Consider the following 18,717-nt stretch of genomic DNA (forward strand, 5'->3'; position numbering starts at 1 on the left):
AAATCCTGAGCGTGGATTTTAGGTATCCACGCAGGATCTGAGAGAGCTCTTAAATCTGGTCCTGCAGAGTTCAGCCTCTTGAAAATCTTGATGCTATGGAACAGAGATGAATTTTCCAGGTTTGTCTTACCATATTTATGTTAAGGTTCTTGAATAAGTGAAATACTCATTTCGTTATTAAAAACCATTAATTGAACACTGCCTTTTCTCACTGTTTGAAAGAATAGCTCTTTTCTTTCGTGATCCACAAGATACTTACGGATGATTTTTTTTCTTTCTAAGGAAAGAGATTAGTGTATTTCTTTCTCCCCACATGCAATGTGTTTGGAATTTTAAAGTTAATGCATATGTTCTATGTATAGATAGGTATATTTATAAAAATTAATAGTCGACTGGTAATTCTCATATGTAACAGGTCCTGGTCTCTTTATGCTAGAAAGTTTGATACTTTTGCAGATAGCCGTAGCGCTAGTTTGCTTGAATACTGTGTTATTTTTGTGTATACTTTATAAAGGTAAAATCTGAATTTCTGTACAGAGAATTGATTCTGCAAAGTAAAAAGGAGCATTTGTTGTGAGGAAAATATGAAAGTGGGGGTAAGGCCTTTTCAAGGAAAATGTAAGTCTACTCTCCAGAAACTTAAATTTTAACTTGGGAATAAAAGTACATATAAGCTTGAGCTGAAGAAACAAAGCCTTCCTCTTTTTTGTTCCAAAATCAGTGAATTCACTTCTTTTCTCCTGCCAGAATATGGTTCCAATAAATAATACAGATGTGGATTTTAAATGTTGCAGTTTAGCAAGAGCATTTTCTTCAGGCATAGAGCATACATAAAACATCCAGAAGCATGGACCAGAATAAAGAGGCTCTTTCAGCTTCTATCTCCAGTGGGAGATGAAGCTGAGCAGCACAGGGATGTTAGTTACTGCTTAACAGCGAGGTACATTAGCATATAGACAAGCATAGAGGTTGGGGGCCGTTGTACTGTTGTTGGGCTTCCTGTGGAATTTTTAAGAAATTTATTAATACTGGCAAGTTTAGGACTGAATGGTTCTAGTACTAATTAAATGATGCAATGTATGATTTTTAATAAAGTAGTATTTCTTTTGCAATGATACAAGTGCTATGTGTTGAAATGCATCAGGATCGCACACTTGATACTGGCTGTTCTCACTTATCACTTCAGTGCATATGAGCACCTGGGATCTGACTGATCTTGCCGTTGTGCATGTTCTTATCAATATCTAGGACTTCAGGTAACTTACAGAGTTGAGCACCAGGGAGTGCTGCCAGTACAGGATCAGGCCTTTTTAAATTGGGTTAAGACCCCCTTTTTTATATTTGCTTGGTAATCTGTGGTATTGTTGCATTTCCATACTTACCTCAATAAATACACTAAGGCATGTCATTCCTTTATGTATGTGCTCGTGTGGTATAGGCATGTGGAAAGGGGGAGAGCAAAGTCTTGTTCCTGGATGCTCAGTAGCAAAACTCTTATGGGCTTTTGATTTTGAGGGCCGTGCTTTCATTTCAATTAATTTCATTGTCATTGAAAAGCAGCAGGTCTGTCCTGAGCTGCACACAAATTTTCAGTGTTTTTCTGTTATCTTACTTGTCATTGCAGGCTCCTTGGAGAATTTAAGTTATGGAGCTTCCTGTTTTGTGGAGTGTGTAGGTGAGTAAAACAAGACAATATTCAGGCCTCGTATGTGATAAGGAAGGAGGGATTTGAAAACTCTTCTTCATGAGGGATGTTGTGTTCTTAGAAGAACAATACTTAAGTCTGACTGATTAGCACTCATGGAAGTAGTGGAGAAGTTCCACTAAGCTTTGCCAGGCCCAGAACTGCTCAAAGTTCACATTCTGTGAGTTCAGAAAACTCACAGGCATTGGAGCTACTAAACAAGTACACACGACTAAACAAGCGCAGGACAAGCCCCAGCCATGTATGAGTGTCTTTGTTACTAGTACCCAGTGTTGGCTCCTTTCATACTGAAAGGGGCAAGAAGAAAGCCTTCTCCTTCAGCAAGTGGGCACAAAACTTATATTCTGGAAAGAGGGAACAAATGGGAAGATAGGATATTGAACTGACTTGGAACGGTTTGGTTGAACGTCTTAAGGTGTAGTTTATGACTTATGCTTTTCATTTGCATTGCCATCAGGTACTTGAATGTGCAAAGTGGTTTTTAGTGTAACAGCAAAGGGAGCACATGGATGTTCTGCCTCCAAGGAGATCTTGCCCTGGCTTCGTAGCTGCATACACAGACAGTGCGGCTCAGAGACTCTTAATTTATTCAATGTTACTTGGTCTCTGTGTGGCTTTGTCACTGAAAGTGCTTAAGTGTTGCACTGCTTCTGTGAGGCAGAGAAAAAACTCTGTATTATAGGAGCCACAGTGGTCACTTTTCCTAGGTGTTGCCCTCTGCATCTGAGGGAAGGGAGCGTATTTCCTTTAACATTTCCCCTCTTCTGCACTTCAGTGGTCCCACTTAGGGTTATACCATGATGCCTTATTTTTTAGGAACCCTGTGTTAAAACCTTGCCCATATGAAGGTATTATGACTTCTCATCCTTTCAAGGTTAATTCTTATCACCTGGTCTGAAAGAGAATATCCTTTTATTAGAGGAATACAGCAACATATGAGGGTGTCTGATGCTATATTTACTAGATGACAGTGTTACCCATGACCACCTGCCAGGTCATTACCAATGTCTTCATATGCATACAAATAATCCTTGTCTTTTCATGCTTTCTCTTGCTCAGCCCAGATCTTACTGGGCGGGCTTTAAAAAACAAAGCTTTTTAAAACCCACAGTTTAGTTCGTCTGCCTACGTATAGCTCAGAGCACGGGCATGAAAAGCACTGAATGCATCAGCAGATCTTTTTCATCTTGCTGTTGCAAAGGTCCTGCTTTGCTGCTGAAAGGTGTCAAAAGAGCATCATGCTGTAAATGCCTTGCATTGTTTTTCTGCTCTTAGAAATTCTTTTCCCATCCCATACAGGAGCTAGTTGTAGCATGCATGGTGCTTTTGGAAACCTAATTCTTTCAGTTGTAAGTCTAAGTGGGAAGGGAATGTTCTGAGTATCTAATCCCTTGTTTAGCTGATTTCAGTGTCCAAAAGATTTTAAAGTACAAAAAAAAAGATGGGAGTGCAGGGAAGCCTAATAGACTAAAACTCCATTCATTTATTTCCTAGGACACAGTACATCATACTTCCCCAGAAGGGCTAGATACAGCTACAGGTATACAGCAGTCACCAACACATTCTTGCAGGGAAATACTTACAGAAGCAGTGGCATCTCTCTGGAGAGCACAGTGACCATTGAGGTATTGGGGAATTGCCAGCTGGTTTTGAAAGTGAGTATTGTCATAATTGTCTGAGTGATGGGGATGAACTAATGTGGAGCTGTATTGTTTGTTGCAATTACTGACCGCTACGTTAATTTTTTTTCTTGTAATTAAAAGCCAGTTCAATTGTGGATCTTCTAATCAGAGCTGCAGAATTGCTTTAATGTAATATGGCTTCAAACTAAATATTTGCCAGTTTTAAAGGGCAGATTAAGTAAATTGTTGTTTTATTTCCTAAGTGGCATGGCAGTTGCACTGTTCTGTTACATGAAGGCAGAACTGGAGATGAAGCTAGGCCCTTTGAAAGGAACTTTGTTTATTTTTAAGCACTTTCAGATCTGTGGCAGTAATTTAAAAATAACAGGTGTTTCAAAAAAAACCTTGAGAAACTTGTGTGATGTGCTGGATTGGTGCCGTTCCTAGCCTGGTGTCAAATCCAGTCTTGTAACACTGTTGATCTCAACAGGAGATCAGAGCAGTTTCAGATTACAGGCCTTTCCTGGGGTGAGCCCTGCGGTAGGCCACTTTGAGAACCATAGTGGTTTATCAGGGGGAGCATGGAAAATAAACTTCTCCCATCTACTTTGGTTTTCCTTCAGGTTAACAGAGGGGATAATGCATAGGTTCCGCAGGGATTGATGTGTGTACTATATACAAATACACATGAGGCCAGTAAAGAATAGGATAGTTATCCCTGTCCTAACATGGCCATATGGATAAAATTAACTGGTCTGTGGTCCTGTGACTTTACATGAAAAATGAGAATTTGAGTATATTGTCTTCAGATTGAATCACTTTCTTCTGCCTTGAAATATCAGTGTCAAGATTCCCCAACTTCTAACTTATCTTAATTTGAGGCCTCCTAAGATGCGCAAGATGGTGTGTCATTGAATGCTTGAATTTAAAAGTAGAAAGTATTAAGAAAAAAAAGTGCTAATAGTTGCAGTCTGTACTGTACTTAAAATGGGGCAGATAGCCACCATATCTAATCTACCATTTGAGAACAGTTCCTCCTTACCACAACCAGCCAAACTGGAAGTATGTTAGGAAATTCTGTAATGTACTTAGGTGTGCATTTTCTCCTCTGAATTCAGTGAAAGCAAGCCATGAAATTGCTGCTGACCACTGAAGAACTTCACCAGGCATAGTCACAAGAGTCCACTGATGTGGCGAATCATTTTGCTTCTCATTTGGAGTAGAAAGGACTTATGTCTATCTGCTTTACCCCATAGTGGATGATTGCTTCTGTATTGAAAACGAAAAGGATATAATAGTGCTGCATAAAATGTATTTAATAGTGAGTGAAACTTCTTTGTAGAAGAAATTTCTGGGAACTACCTTGGATATGCAACCTGAAGATGGGGCTGTTTCAGTTGTGTTGCTTGCAACACTGAATGGCTTTTCATAGTCTGTGACGCTCTGTGTAGATATCCTAATGTGATAAAGTCCACAAGTTCCTATTGACAACGTTATTTGTTGCTCTATAACCTTGATTCCTAGGTGCAAGATGTACAGATTAAGAAAAACCTTACATCCAGAGAGGAGCCTCTGAAGGAAATGGACAGCCTAAGGTAGAAAAACGTCTAATCTGCCTGGTCTAGTTCTTGGATTTTTGAAGCTATATGGTTTAGCAGCATTATTCCAAAAAGGGGTTTTTAAACCTGATTTTGATCCTTTTTTATGTAAAAAATATTTGGTGAGTAAACAATTATAATTGTTCTGGGTACAAATTATCAGGCCTCTAGCTGGCCAGCAGTGTGTATAAATCATAGAATCATAGAATAGTTAGGGTTGGAAACGACCTGAAGATCAACTAATTCCAACCCCCCTGCCATGGGCATGAATAGCTCTCCAGTTCTGAATTGCAACTGTTACTTGTACAGGCTGTTGAGTTTTGAAGTACATTTCAGAAGTTCTTGGTTTGGGGGATTCTCATGATGCAAAACATTGTGGGGTTGGGTTTTTTTTGTTGGGTTTTTTTTATTTTATTGTGTTTTTGTTGTTTCTTTTTGTTGTTGTTTTATTTAAACTGCATTTTTCATCTAATGTAGCTTTCTTCCATTTATGTTTCTGGGCTTAGTTGCTCATTCACAACATATGTCAGTGTGTTTTCTTCTGACTTGCAAAGGTATAGACTCTAGTGAAGATGCCTGCACAAAAAGGTCTCTTCAAACTGTAGGGCTTTGGTATTTTCCCAAAGAGCTGATGCCTCTTGTGTCATCAGAAAAAGGGAGTTCTGTTGTCTGATTAAGCTAACCCTTGTAATCTTCCTCTTTGTCCTGTCACTTGGATTCTCAACATTTAAAGACACTGAGAGCTGCGGTAATTGACTCAACTCGGAGGATTGAAAAGAGCAAATTTGGAATAAATGCATTGCTTTTTGTATTAATCAGGAAGAGCTTTAGATTCCACAGTGTGGGTAGTGGTACTAGGGCTCAAATCAGAGGAAAGGCACATCTGTGAAGTTCTTTGCAGGATTTTCACAGATGTAGGAGCAGTTGTGTCTTGTTCTCTGCAGAGAAGCCAGTCGGAGGTAACAGAGAAAGCATCCAGTGAAGCTTGGTTGTTGAAAATAATTATTCAGATGAGTGAACCTTATTAGCATTTGCCTCAGCCTATTGTGAATATACAGTGGTCTAGCTTGTCCTCTAAACATGCATGTAATTTCCACAAATAGTAGCAAAAGCAACCACAGTTGCCTAGGAGTTCAGAAACTATTATCCCATGTGCACGGCCTTTTCTCGAAAGACTTTATCCAGGTGTTGGTGCATTACACATTTTTCTCTTATCTTGTCTTTGTTCACCAGTTGATTAGATGAACAGTTAGTTCCACAGTTAGTGTTCATATGAGCTCTGTTTCTGGCTGTGTGGGAGCTGATCCTTGGGCTACTGTAGAATTCTTCCTTTGGATGCCTTGTTTTTCCCTATTTGGAGGGGAAAGATGTGATTAAAGTACGTTATATTAGGAGTGAAAATATGTTTTTAAAATTACCTCGTGCAGAAGTACAAAAGACTATACTCTTAATCTGGGATAGCAAAAGCAATCAGGGAGTGTACTTACAACAAATAATTTTGGGATAGAGCACCTAGCAGAGCAGGAAGATATGGGTTGATTGGAAAGCAGTTGTTCTTGTGTGTATCACAGCTGAAGAGTAATGATAAAGATTACATGCAGTTGCTTTGCAACTGAGACATGCTTACCAATGCTAAATCATAAAATGGGATTTCTCTCTTATATTAAACAAGAATCATTGGCATTAAGTATAATTACTTGTAAGGAGTTGGCTTTAAGTGTTACAGTTATGTCAAAGATGCGGGGATTGTCTCGACAGGGTTGGGTTTGCGTTGTTTTTTTTTGTCTATGTGGGTTTTTAAAGGCTCCTGGTGTTGGGGTGAGCTGCTTGTTATAAAGAATGGAGGTAGAGAATAAGACAGATCCCTTTTGGAAGAACAGCTCTGTTCAGAAAATCTGAATCTGATGTCATGAGCTGACTTGCAGCCACTGTTTGAAGCAAGAAACTAAAAACTGTTTTATTGCAGGGAAGTACTGGAACAACATCCTCTTCGTTTTTCTTTCCATGATGGGAAAGTTATGAAGCTCTGTCCTGTGAGGAGTGAACAGACCTGGTCTTTGAACATAAAGCGAGGCATTCTCAGTGTCCTGCAGACATCACAAGCAACCACTGCTAGTACAGTTGTTGAAGAGGTGAGACCACTGGTAGAGGTCATGCTCTAGGGTGTTTGTTAGCCTTTGGACACGTTAGGTATATTCCCTTTGCAAATAACTAAAGGGTTTTGCCACTCCGTGACTGGTCAGCAACCAGTGGTGGTAGTTTGATGGCTTTTTGTAGTGAATGTTACTAAATGATCTACAATTTGCATTCATGTTGAGGGTTGGAATCCACTACTTCATTACCTGAGGAAAACTTGTGTGCAGAGTTCTCTGAGGAGCATTAACATCAGAGCCTTACCTGTTCTCTGGGGAAGATACAGTATTCGTTGTTCATGATGATTCACTGTGATTTTTTTCATTAATTTTAGGAGGTTTTAAGAGCAGGCTTCTTAAGAGCTCTTCACATTTTTTGCATACTGAAGCTCAGATTCTGCTGTGTTACACTGAAGTAATAGTCCAGAGTACTACACTTGTGCCCTTGTGTTAGCATAAGTGCAGCTGAGATAGCTCAGTGCCTACACTACTCCTGTTACGAAGAGCAGTCTCTAGATTGACTTTCAGTGTGATGTGCACCTCCTCATTCTCAGGCTATGGCTACGTATCAATGCTTAAATGGATGTTATGCAGTCAGGTTTGGGACACCCATATGTACTTCTTTTCTGAGTAGAAATGTTCTTCTGAAGTAATGCTTCCCTGCAAACCAACAGAATCTTAAATGAAAAAAGCTCATGTCTATAAATTATCCGATGCAAGATAACAGACTGAAGTTAAACAAATCCACAAACCCTGGCTATTATAAAGTCTGACCAAGGTCTTTGAAATTATTTGCCTTTCCATCTCTCTTGTGGCAGAGCCAGTGTCCTGCAAGGGAGAATTTAGGTCTCTGTTGTACTGTTATTGCAAAAAAGCAATTATTAAAATCAATTGTAATAGGCCATAATTCCTGCTTGTATTGTGTGTATGCAGTATGTGTGATTCAGCACTGTACATTTTTTACTAGGTGGATGTTCTGGGAATATGCCCAACCAGGTATCAGCGGAAAGGTTCTGTTTTTGTCAAGACAAAGGACTTAAACCTCTGCTCGCATCGGTATTCTGGCTTTACTTGTGCGCAATCTGTGGTTCTTCCTCATGTAAGTGTTGGGGAATGACACTGATTCTTCCACAGGGACTTTTAATTTCTCTGAAGAGTCAAAATGTAAATGAAAACATTTTTTGAATAGTCATTTATGCTCAAATTATATTTGTGTGTGCCCGAACATGAATTCCCATCAAAGAAATGATGAATATCATTGACCCTTTAATGCCTGTTATTCATAGATATTATTTTTATTGCAAATTTGCATTGTAGTTGATGAACATCATAGTAGAAATGCAAGAAGTTGTTACGTGCCTGGGTTAAACTCTGTCATTAAAATGTATTAGAGTTGTAAACTGAAAGTAGATCATGACAGAGAAATAGAGAGATGTAGATAGGAAAAATACATTATGCAGAGAAAGTTGTTGTTTGCAGAAAACTTTGGAAAAGATAGCTTATCTAAAAGCCAGACTTGCAGCTTTCCAGTCCACGGCAAATACAGTTAATGTTTCTATCTTGTGTCATTCTTATTAGGTGGATATTACTAGTTTCTTGCATTGTACTAGCTAGTTACAATTTACCAGCCTTTTGCTTTTCTTAGCTCTGCTGACCAAAAAGATTTGCTTAACACTGATGCTTTGTGAACTGAATTGGGACCATTTGATGCTGGAAGTTAGTAGCAATTACATTTTAGTGATGGAGAAACTAGACTGAAAATAATGTATTAACCGTCACAGGGTGGGTGCTGCCAAAGGTCTAGGCAAGAGACTGTATGACAGAACTGGAATCCTCTGTGAAATTAGGAGAGAAAGAACTGGGCAGGCTGAAATAGGTCATCAGGAGTTTATCTGAAGTATCTGTTCTTCACAGTCTGAGCAGAAGATCCTGTCCTCCAAACTGGAGTGTGTGCAGAGCATTAAGGATGGAGTCATGGCAGAGGCCAGATGTACTGAGTCCAACCTGCTTACGCTGTTCTCACAGAAGAGCGGTGGGGCAAAGACACAGACAGAGTCTTCACTGACACTCTTTCAAGTGGAAACAGAGACACTGTATAGAAAAGGTAACATGATGTTTCTGCTAAAATAATTTACTTCCTAGAAATATCACTGGAGGGTGATCTTACTGAAGTCAGTGGATGCTTCTCTGATGAAAAATATTAAAGTTGAGCTCTAGATATTGAGAAACATTTGGGGGTTTGTGGGCTTGGTTTGGTTTATTCTGTTATTGTGTTGTGATTATTTTGTCTGTTTTGGTTTGGTTTGTTTTTTTTTGTCTGCTTCCAAATAGTGGTTTCTTAAAAGGAAAATCCAAATTTCCAGGACTTCTTCTTTATAGTTATGTTGGCATAAGATGACAGAATTTTTCCTCAGGAAGAGGTTAAGAGCTGAGCCATTTATTTTCCTTGGCATCTAGATCTCCTGTTGATTTTTTGGGAGGTTGAAGTGTGGAAGGGAGCAAGAGAGGTAATAAAACTGGAAAAGGTGATGAATATGAAGTAGTATGTCCATTAAAAGAGGGATATTGATGTAAAGTGACCCTTTTTTCAGGCATCTCTGTCTTGTCTCTCTGATTCTTTCTTTCAGGTCATACTTGTCCTTAGGCCTTTCTTCTGTTCTTAAATTCATCCTGACTGCAGGCATTCATATTCATCCCTTGGCTTTACTGAGACCAGACAGATTTTTACATGTAGAAATAAAGGCTCAGTGAGAAACTTTCTCCTAGCATTTAGGGTTAACCTTAATAGCCAGAAACCACTATTTTTCACTATGTCTTTCCAGTGGACTCTGAGGATCTGTATGTGACCAACATGCTCTATGAAAGAGAAGAAACTGAGAGGGAGGTCACTGGAGGAGAAGTGGCTGAACTAGTGTGGAAGCTTTGCTTAGCATATAGTACAAGTTTTGAGGTAAGCTTTTACACATAACCTCCGTTACCTTATCAGGCCCCTTGTGGTCTGAGGGTTCTCCTACACAGGTAAGACACGACTAGGAGGGCAGCCAGCTGTAAATACTGAAGCCTTCCATTGTTTGGGGCATTTTTTGATGTGGTATTGCAGGAAGATATAATGCTTTGAAGTGTCCTATTAAAAATATATTGAATATACTTTTATTTCCTATATAAAAATAAACTGAAGAGTCAAAATGTCACATGGCCCTGGAATACTGTGCAAAAGCGATTTTGAACTGTATTCTAAATTAACCTGAAAGAAAATGTTCTTTTTATTTTTTTTTTTTTGTTTTGCTCTGGAAAATCGAACAGTGTCTAGTGTGGCTTATCACTGATGCTTAATTGTAAAAACCTTTTTCTACAGCTTTAGTGTGGGATACTACCCTTGGTAGTGTAATTTTTTCCATGTTTATTTCAGTTCTGCAGTCCTGCTGTTGCCTCATCCCCTCCCCTTTGCATATGAAACCCTTGCCTCTGGATCTTGGCTGGTTGGTTCCATGTGTTTCTGATGAATTCTAGAAATAACCACTGTGTTTTTTGGGGATGCTGCTTGGGTCCAGAGATAATCTCTTCTCATCTAAATAATTTTCATGGGTGAATGCTACTAAGATAGGGTGGAATATTCTGGTCATGTGGAACTGACTGGTGGCTTAACTTTTTTTCTGTAATGAGCATAATTCTAGATGAGGGTCTGCCTGTCTCCTTAGCTCGCTTAGGTCTTGTAATTTCTCTTGATCACTGACAGCAGCTGGATCAGTTAGAATCTGTCACTGCCCTTGCAATGAACATCCCTATCTTCTGTGAAGTTTGGAGATTATCAAGAACACCTATTATATACAGCGCAGAAGGATCAACAGATGGTGGTACTTAATCATTTCTGGCCCAAGTTGAACTGAGGGCAGTGACCTAAAAGAGAGGGTGCTTCATATCCTATATCCTTCAGATGGAGTGGCTCTTGCTAGTAGTGAAGTTCCTATATAGAACCAAAAAAAAGTCAATTTGCAAATAGAAGAACCCACTTTGCGTTTAAGTCGGTCATGGTCAGGATATTACCAGAAAGTAAGTATGGTCTAATGGGGAAGACAGTGAACTGGTGCCTCCATGAATTTGCCACTGATTAGTTTAGTCAACTCATTCCTGATCTATTCCCTGTCCTCTGATGTTCCTGTCTTATTAGGTTGTTCGTGCTTTTGAGCAAGGTTATTCCATGTGCAACAGGGCTGTGATCTCTTCTGTAAACCCACTTAGGTACAAGTGATGTTAACAAAAAGCTTCAGACACACATCACCTTCCTTTGTCTAGGTTAAGTCCCACGCAAAAATAAAAAGCTTTGCCTTGTCTGTTCCTTGGGGGGGACACAGATACAGGGAGATGGAGTCCAGGCTTTATGGGCCTAAAGAAGAGTATAATGCTGGGTTACAGCTCTACAGGCCAGTGATGCCTATTTAGAAATTAAAATACTATGGATATTCACCCTTCTCCTAACGTTAGCTGTGATTAGTAAGCACAAGTAAGTGTTTGTGTAATGTGGTGTGATACTTAAGGCAAAGGCACAGAGTGGAAGAGGATCATAGTCACAAAAGCTGAAGCGGGCAACTTCAGTGAGCTGTGTTAAATCACAACCATTAGCTGTTACTCCCAACCTATTAAATTGTGATAATTAGACTGACCCGGTATCACAGCCTGACAAAGACCTCAGCACAGGGCTGAGGAGAAAGCAGGTGGCCTTTCTGGGTGGTAGTATATGGAATAGGTTTCTCTGATTTATAAGCATGTCTGCCATCTTCTCTAGGTGCATGCTAGGGAGATTTGGGCTGTAGAGAGCTAAGAGAGCCATAAACACAATGGTTCTTCCTAATGTAGAATAAAAGCAGACTCTTTGGGTGTGATAGTGCTTAATTCTATGTGGCTGTCATTGTAACAGCAGTACATGCTGGCATTTAGCAGCGGACTAGAGGGATACATACTGCTTGGAAAATGTTGAAAAAAGTTAATGACTGTAGTGGACCCGGGAAACTTTCTCCAAATCCTGCTTTCTTTTGAACACTTCTTTGAAAGAGTGGTAGATAATTTTTCCCAGTACCAGTGGGATGTCACTTCTGTTGCCAGAGAGGCCCTCTGGCTGCGTGTGTGGGAAATTTGTTTTGTAAATTACTAAGATTAGCACAAGTGGCTGCTGTCCCTGCCACTGCCTAAACCAGAGGTGAATTATTCATCATATGTGGGTCCCAGCACAGAGTTCAATTGATTGTCAGCCATTTTCACTTTTCAGTGTGTTCCTTCTGTTTGATGAGACATTTCAAAGGGGATCTTTAGTATCCCTCATTCCAACCCATAAAATGCCCTTTGGGCCAGGAAAAAAGTTGTGGGAATGCCCACAGCGTTGCTTGGGAGACAGCTCTGCTGTTACGCATGTATAGCTTGTTTGTCCTTTTATTGTTTGGCTCTGAATGAGGCGAGATTATGCATTTCTTTCAGGACACAAAACCTAAATGGAAGGGAAAATCCCCAACTCCAGGAAAAACAGTGAAGGGATGAGAAAATGGAGGTGGAGACTGTGTCATTTCCAAGGAAGCAAAGTTGTTGTTTAATTTTTTAATGCTATTATGAGACAAGATTGAATTTCAATGTGAATGTAGATTAGCTAATGGACCATTAAGTGAACAAGCTGCATACTGACAAAGAATGGTCAAAGGAATGCGGAGAAGCTTGAAGGAAACCTGTCATACAGCTTCTGTTGGGGCCTGCATTTACATTTGTGTCTTTGGATTTTGATGCTGTATTGGTAGCTCTGGTGAATGTGGCTATGTATGATGCCTTAAGTGGGCAAGAGTATGTCAGATTCACTCTGCCCAACTCCTGTGCCACAGTCAGACCCGAAAGAGTTTACCTTTAGGGCATGGTTTCACCATCTGTTTTTCTCACAAGTCATTCTAATTGCTAGGTACTACCTAGGTGGTTGTTAGGACTTCTGAGTTTCTAACTTCTGGTATAACAAGTACATAGCAGAATTTCCCAGGTAAGAAAGATGTTCTGATTATCAAGATGAATTAAGATACTGTAGTTACATGATGATTTTGCTTTTTGAAATTGGACTCTTCTTTTTCTGTATAATAACTTTACCAGGAACAGAGGTCTTTGTCTGCTTTGAACTGGAAAGCCTTAGAAGATAAGGTTGGGAATGTCCTCTTAGGTCACTTAAACCTGGTCAATAATCAGGCACAATTACATCTTTCCTGAAATTGTGGGTGAAATAAGGTTGACTGAGAAAGTAAGACACCAAATAAGAATGAACCAATGAGGATCAGGAAGAAGGAAAGTTATGCCATGACAGGGAGAGAATAACCATAGTTGTTCAACCAGTAGACTTCAGGGAGAAGAGTGTGTCACCTCCATCTGATTTCACACTTGGTCTTCAATTCAAGGAAGTCACTTGTTCTTTATTACATGTATAATTGAAAAAAAGAAATCAGACAACTGAAAAACAGAAGTTCCGTACAGAAGAGATGGCTGTGTAATTCCAAAGAGATATAATAACTTTACAGGAGAGAAGACCTCACACTTTTATTGAGAACATAATCAATAGGCAAAACCAAAGATGTACATTTGAACACATTTTCAAAGCAACCTCTCTTACAATTACATTGAGTTATACTTGGCAGCAAATAAAATGTCAAACCTTCAAAGAGTGTTTAAATGTATCATAAATAGAAACACTTCTGTTGGGAAGCATTTCACTGTTTTACCTTCCCCAATCTAAACTATACCATGTTTATGCTTTCAGAGGTTTTGTTTGTTTATTTGTTTTTAAACAGAGCTATAGTAAGTCATGCAGATAGAAGGAAAAACAAGCTTCTGTGTAGAATAAAAGACAGGCTTCCTTATGTTTCATTTAGTGGTTTGTCCTGGGTTTAGCAGTAGCCATCATTTTTTTCTCCTTCTTAGTAGCTGGTGCAGTGCTGTGTTTTTGACTTTTGGCCTGGGAACAGCACTGATAACAATGATGTTTAGGCTGACCAAGGACTTCGTGAGTCTCATGCTCTGCCAGAGAGGAGGGGAAGCCGGGAGGAAGCAGAGACAGGACACCTGACCCAAACTAGCCGTAGAAGTATTCCATACCACAGCACGTCATGCCCAGGATGTAACTGAGAGTTACCTGGAAGGGCTAGTTTGCTGCGGGATTGGACTAGGTATTGGTTGGTGCTCGATCGGGCTGGGTATTATTGGTCGGCGGGTGGTATTGTATTCTCTTCCCTTGTTATTTCCTTTATCATTATTATTGTTGGTGGTAGCAGTAGTGATTTGTGTTATACCTTAGTTACTAAACTGTTCTTATCTCAACCGGTGGGAGTTACATTCTTTTGAGTGGGGGGAAGGAAAGGGGGGGGAGTGAGAGAGCGATTGGGTTTAAACCATGACATGGTCGGAATGGGAACCAAATTTGCATATAGTTTGTTGTTATGATACTATAAATGGAGGAGTTTACAATGTGGTTATTGTTTATCTGGCAGCTCAATTTCAGTGCAACAGCCCTTCTAACTAGACAGTTCATTCAAACGTTTTATTATTAGGAAGTAAAACCAGCTGGTTTTCTATGACATTTTGCACTGAGTTATTAGACAGGACATTGTCTGGTCAAAGGAGTAAAGCAGAATGAAGTCAGTCAGTCTACAGTCTAAAATTATATCACCTGGAAATAGATCAGTCTGGAAGTTTTATCTTGAACTGTGCTGTGGTCTTGCACTGATGAGCCACCTGAGCTCAGCCGCAGCTCACATGCAGCTCCTTGTGATGGCATCTGTCATCCTCCTCAGCTCACCTAATCATGCTGCCCAGAGGGTATTTGCATGTGTAAAAATGCACAGAAGGCCTGTGTTTTACAAAGGCTTTTAAAAGACTTCATTAAATACAGTTCTTCGAATATTTTATAGACCATGAAATGTAATGTGTTTCGCTAATTCCGTAGTGTTCAGGGTTTGATAATTTCTTTTTAAAATAGACCTTAAAAGTAATGATGGGATGGAATACATGTGGATCTAACTAAATTTTAGCTATGCAATTATAAATGTTACTTGAATGAATACCTAGGTAGGGCTTTATGTACGAGAATAAATTTCAATTTGGTGAAGAAAGGAAAGAAGTCCTAAAACCCCAAAAACATAAAGTGTGTTTGCACTGGATCTGACAAGTTATTCCCTCAGCCTGTCAAACAACATGGTAAGAAATTACTTCATCTTCTTACAGCTTCTTTTCCCTGAAAATATCTTGGCTGTCTTGAATTAATATCAAATGCTGACACTGAATTGTTCCAATTTTTCATTGCTTCGGAAGCAGCTTCTGGAAGGTCAGGAAGTCAAGCTAGGTTTCTCTCCAGATCTTTGGAAATGTGACTTAGTGGAATTATACTGTATTTGCATGATTTTTACATGACAATAAATGCTTTCTTTGGAAGCAGAGCAGTAGTCCTATGCCTAAGCTTTTCACATCTGAAGTGAATAAAGAACTGAAGTTAATCTGTATGGCATAGACAATAATTAAAACTTGTACATCATAAAGTTAGGTTAAAATGAACATACAAGCTACTGTTTTTAACATTCTGCTAATTTTTCAAGTAATGAGACCTATCTCCCTTGAACTTTGGATCAGGTCTCAGAGGAACACATCTACTATTTAGCCTTTAAAGTACCATTTTCCAGAAAGCTTGTACTGAGGCCAAAATAAGAATGTGATGAATAGTGTATGAGCAAATGAAAATAATCTGAAAAAAAGACAAAAGATCCAGTAATACTACATTTGTTGTTGTGCTCTTGTACAGACTGCAGACCTTTTCATGACTCTTGTGTTTGAGCTTCGACATCTTTCTCTTGAAGCCTTAAAAGCACTATGGCAAAGATCTTCGTTTAAATGCAGAGACAACTGGTAAGGCCCTGTTAGTAACTGTATTTAAAAAAAATAGGAAAGATTTTTTTGGTAAATATTCAAAATGGATTAATGTTTTAAATCCATGCCCAAATGTTGGCTTTGAATTTGGAGCACTGTAAAGGAAGAATATGTATTGCAGATCTTGTTTATGTGACAGAAGTATGATATTCTCTCCTTACTGAATGTATGTTGTATACAAAATAGATTTTCTTGTCCCATGCTTGTTCCTACAGACAGAATTCCTTTTTCAGAAACAATGTGAAAAGGAAACTTAAGTCATGGGTTAGATGGAAAACAATGCTGCTACTCCATTTGTTATGAAAAAGCTTACCTAGGTCTGTGCCTTCAGTGCCACTGGTACACAAGAGGAGACAAATGTTAGGCTGGGAGTATAGACATGGTGGAGCCACACCTTTCAGTAGCAGCCTGATCTCAGGATGGTTTATACCAATCACTGAAGGGCAGCTTTAAAGATCAAGGGCCCCACTCCTCTGCAGTCAGGAGTAGCTCTGATCCGGCAGTTTGAGAGTGTCAGAAATACTAATCCAGTATTATTAAAATCTATACAGTTTATAGAACTCTTAGAACAAAGAAACAGATTTTTACTTGGCTTCGCTACAAAATGTCATCAGCCTCTTTGAAGTTAACTTAATGCCAGGTTTTATGTCTGAAACAGTATCTTAAACTTAATGTAAAAAGTGCAGATTTTGTTGGCTTTTGTTGATTCTCACCTGTTGACAATTAGTCATGCTAACATTCTTCAATATTAGAAAGTAATCTAACTACCCTTCCTCTTTATATAATACCTTCAGGCTAATTTTACTCAGGACAAGGTTATTAACTTGAGGAGCTAAAAAGAATCCCATGCAGACTACTCTCCTACTTTGATGCAGGTGCTTTTATCCAGTTTAGTTTTAACTGCTTTCTAGTTAATGCAAAAGTGTCCATTCACCAGTATCGGAGGTAGGTACAGAATGTTTACAGAGGGACTCTTAAGAGCTGAAATGTGTATTGTCTGTCGTGCTGCTGTAACCTTTCTACTTGAATAAGGTCTAAAAAAACAGAGGAAGTAAAAGCTACTCCATTCAGTTTTAGTATTTTAATTTGTTATTGGTGAAATGAAAGAAAAAAACACCTAAACAAAAAAATTAGTGCTTTAAGGTACCTCAGTCTTCAGATGTCATACTTGGGATATGTTCTGGCTTCATTTTCAGAGAAGGCAACTGAAAATTTTCTTGAAAGCCTGGCTACCTGCAGTTCTTGAAACACCAATACACTTCTTCACATCTTGGCTGAGGCATATATACTTACTATCACTAAACCAAAGGATAATACTGGTTTCTGCAGAATCTGGCATTTGCTAAACTGGTGGACTTGTATTTACTTTTAAATAAGCCCAGTCTCAGAGTATCTGTTATTTGATTCCTGAATATTCTACTCATTGCTGTACTTTTTTCTTGTGTTACAGGCAGCCACTAATAGATGCTCTCCCATCTTGTGCTACAGAGGCATGTGTTATCCTAATGAAAGAAATCATAGCTTCTGGAGAAGTCGAGGAAGACAAAAAGGATTATTTCTTCTGGTCTTTGTCATTCATTCCTAAACCCACCTCAGGCATGATTGAATCTCTTGCTGTGAGCAGATATTGTTTTTTCTTTATTATCATTGGTCTAGCTGGCTTGTAATTTTTGTGCTTTACATTAGTAAAATTTTTCACAGATTTATCCAAAACTTTACCAAAATGTCTGGGTAGTTTTGGTGTTGAGCTACTGTCTATTTTAATCTTGATTCCAAAAGAGGATGCAGTCATGTTTGGCGACTGGAGTTTGATTTGCACTTAAGAAAAAAGACTTCAGAAAAAAAGCCTACCCTGTGGATTCCAGAGACTGTTTTGGGCTAATTGGTTGTGAGGGTCAAAGTCAGGTCAATGTGAGGAGAATGATGCTGTTGCATCTTCTCCCTGCTTTGGATAGGGCTTTATTCTCCAATTTGATATGTTGGTTTGTATTTAGTACCTGGAGACGTTTCAGTCTTTTGTATATGCAGTGCTATTGCAGCTTTTGACGTTTTTCCTTAACTAAGTTAATTGTATGGAGAGTTAATACTGGCTCCATTTTTCCGTTTATTTTTCCTTTAAAAATCTGTGGTTCTGCTGGGTTTGTACAGGGCAATCCATTATGCTCTTAGAGGCTGAAGCTGGACTTGCTATGTTCCAGGTAGTAAAATCAGAGATAGTCGTGTAGGATAAGCCATTAAGAATATTTTTTAATTAAGTCAAATGTTATGCCTGCTTGGCTTGTGTTCTAATGAATGGCCATGAGCAATCTTGCAGAGTATATCATAGCTCCTGTTCCTAATCATACAGGTTCTGATCAGGGTTACAAATACCAGCTCTCAGTGTTAGCAGGCTTCCCACAGGTTTGCAAATGCTTTTTGAAGTGGTGGGATTTTCAGCAGTAACAGGCTTGCTTCAGAGGATGCAGAAATGTGGAATTTGCAGATTTATGGGACAGAAAAACTAATTTTCATTCTAAAAATGGGTAAACTGCCTGTAACTTTCTGAGCTGTCAGTGCTTTTTGCTAAGTAATGAGGTAGGACTTAGAAAAACTCTGTGCTGGTGAGGGTTTTACTCTTTTGAGGGTCCTGGAAAATGGTTTAGATTTGTTTACTCTATACTCTATCCTAAGCACGCAGGGCATGATTTCTTGTGGAAAGAACTGAGGTCTGTATCATGTTGGCACTAAAA

At 39.1% G+C, this 18,717-nt stretch overlaps 1 protein-coding gene across 1 annotated transcript in view; it reads left to right on the forward strand.

The window, feature by feature from the left end:
- Positions 1-1,618: 1,618 nt before the first annotated feature.
- LOC133224559 (uncharacterized) overlaps positions 1,619-18,717 on the forward strand; it is an 89,208-nt gene continuing 72,109 nt past the window's right edge. The window contains exons 1-9 of the mRNA XM_061376117.1: positions 1,619-1,675; positions 3,200-3,360; positions 4,852-4,922; positions 6,892-7,057; positions 8,025-8,156; positions 8,972-9,161; positions 9,880-10,007; positions 15,864-15,967; positions 17,439-17,604. Of these exons, the coding sequence (XP_061232101.1) occupies positions 4,909-4,922; positions 6,892-7,057; positions 8,025-8,156; positions 8,972-9,161; positions 9,880-10,007; positions 15,864-15,967; positions 17,439-17,604 (900 nt within the window). The 5' untranslated portion in view covers positions 1,619-1,675; positions 3,200-3,360; positions 4,852-4,908. The remainder of the gene's footprint in view (positions 1,676-3,199; positions 3,361-4,851; positions 4,923-6,891; positions 7,058-8,024; positions 8,157-8,971; positions 9,162-9,879; positions 10,008-15,863; positions 15,968-17,438; positions 17,605-18,717) is intronic.

This window comes from Neopsephotus bourkii, unplaced genomic scaffold, assembly GCF_033783945.1.
Source record: "Neopsephotus bourkii isolate Nb327-2 ecotype Australia unplaced genomic scaffold, CSIRO-AGI_Nbou_v1 NB_1706, whole genome shotgun sequence".
Classification (NCBI taxonomy): domain Eukaryota; kingdom Metazoa; phylum Chordata; class Aves; order Psittaciformes; family Psittacidae; genus Neopsephotus; species Neopsephotus bourkii.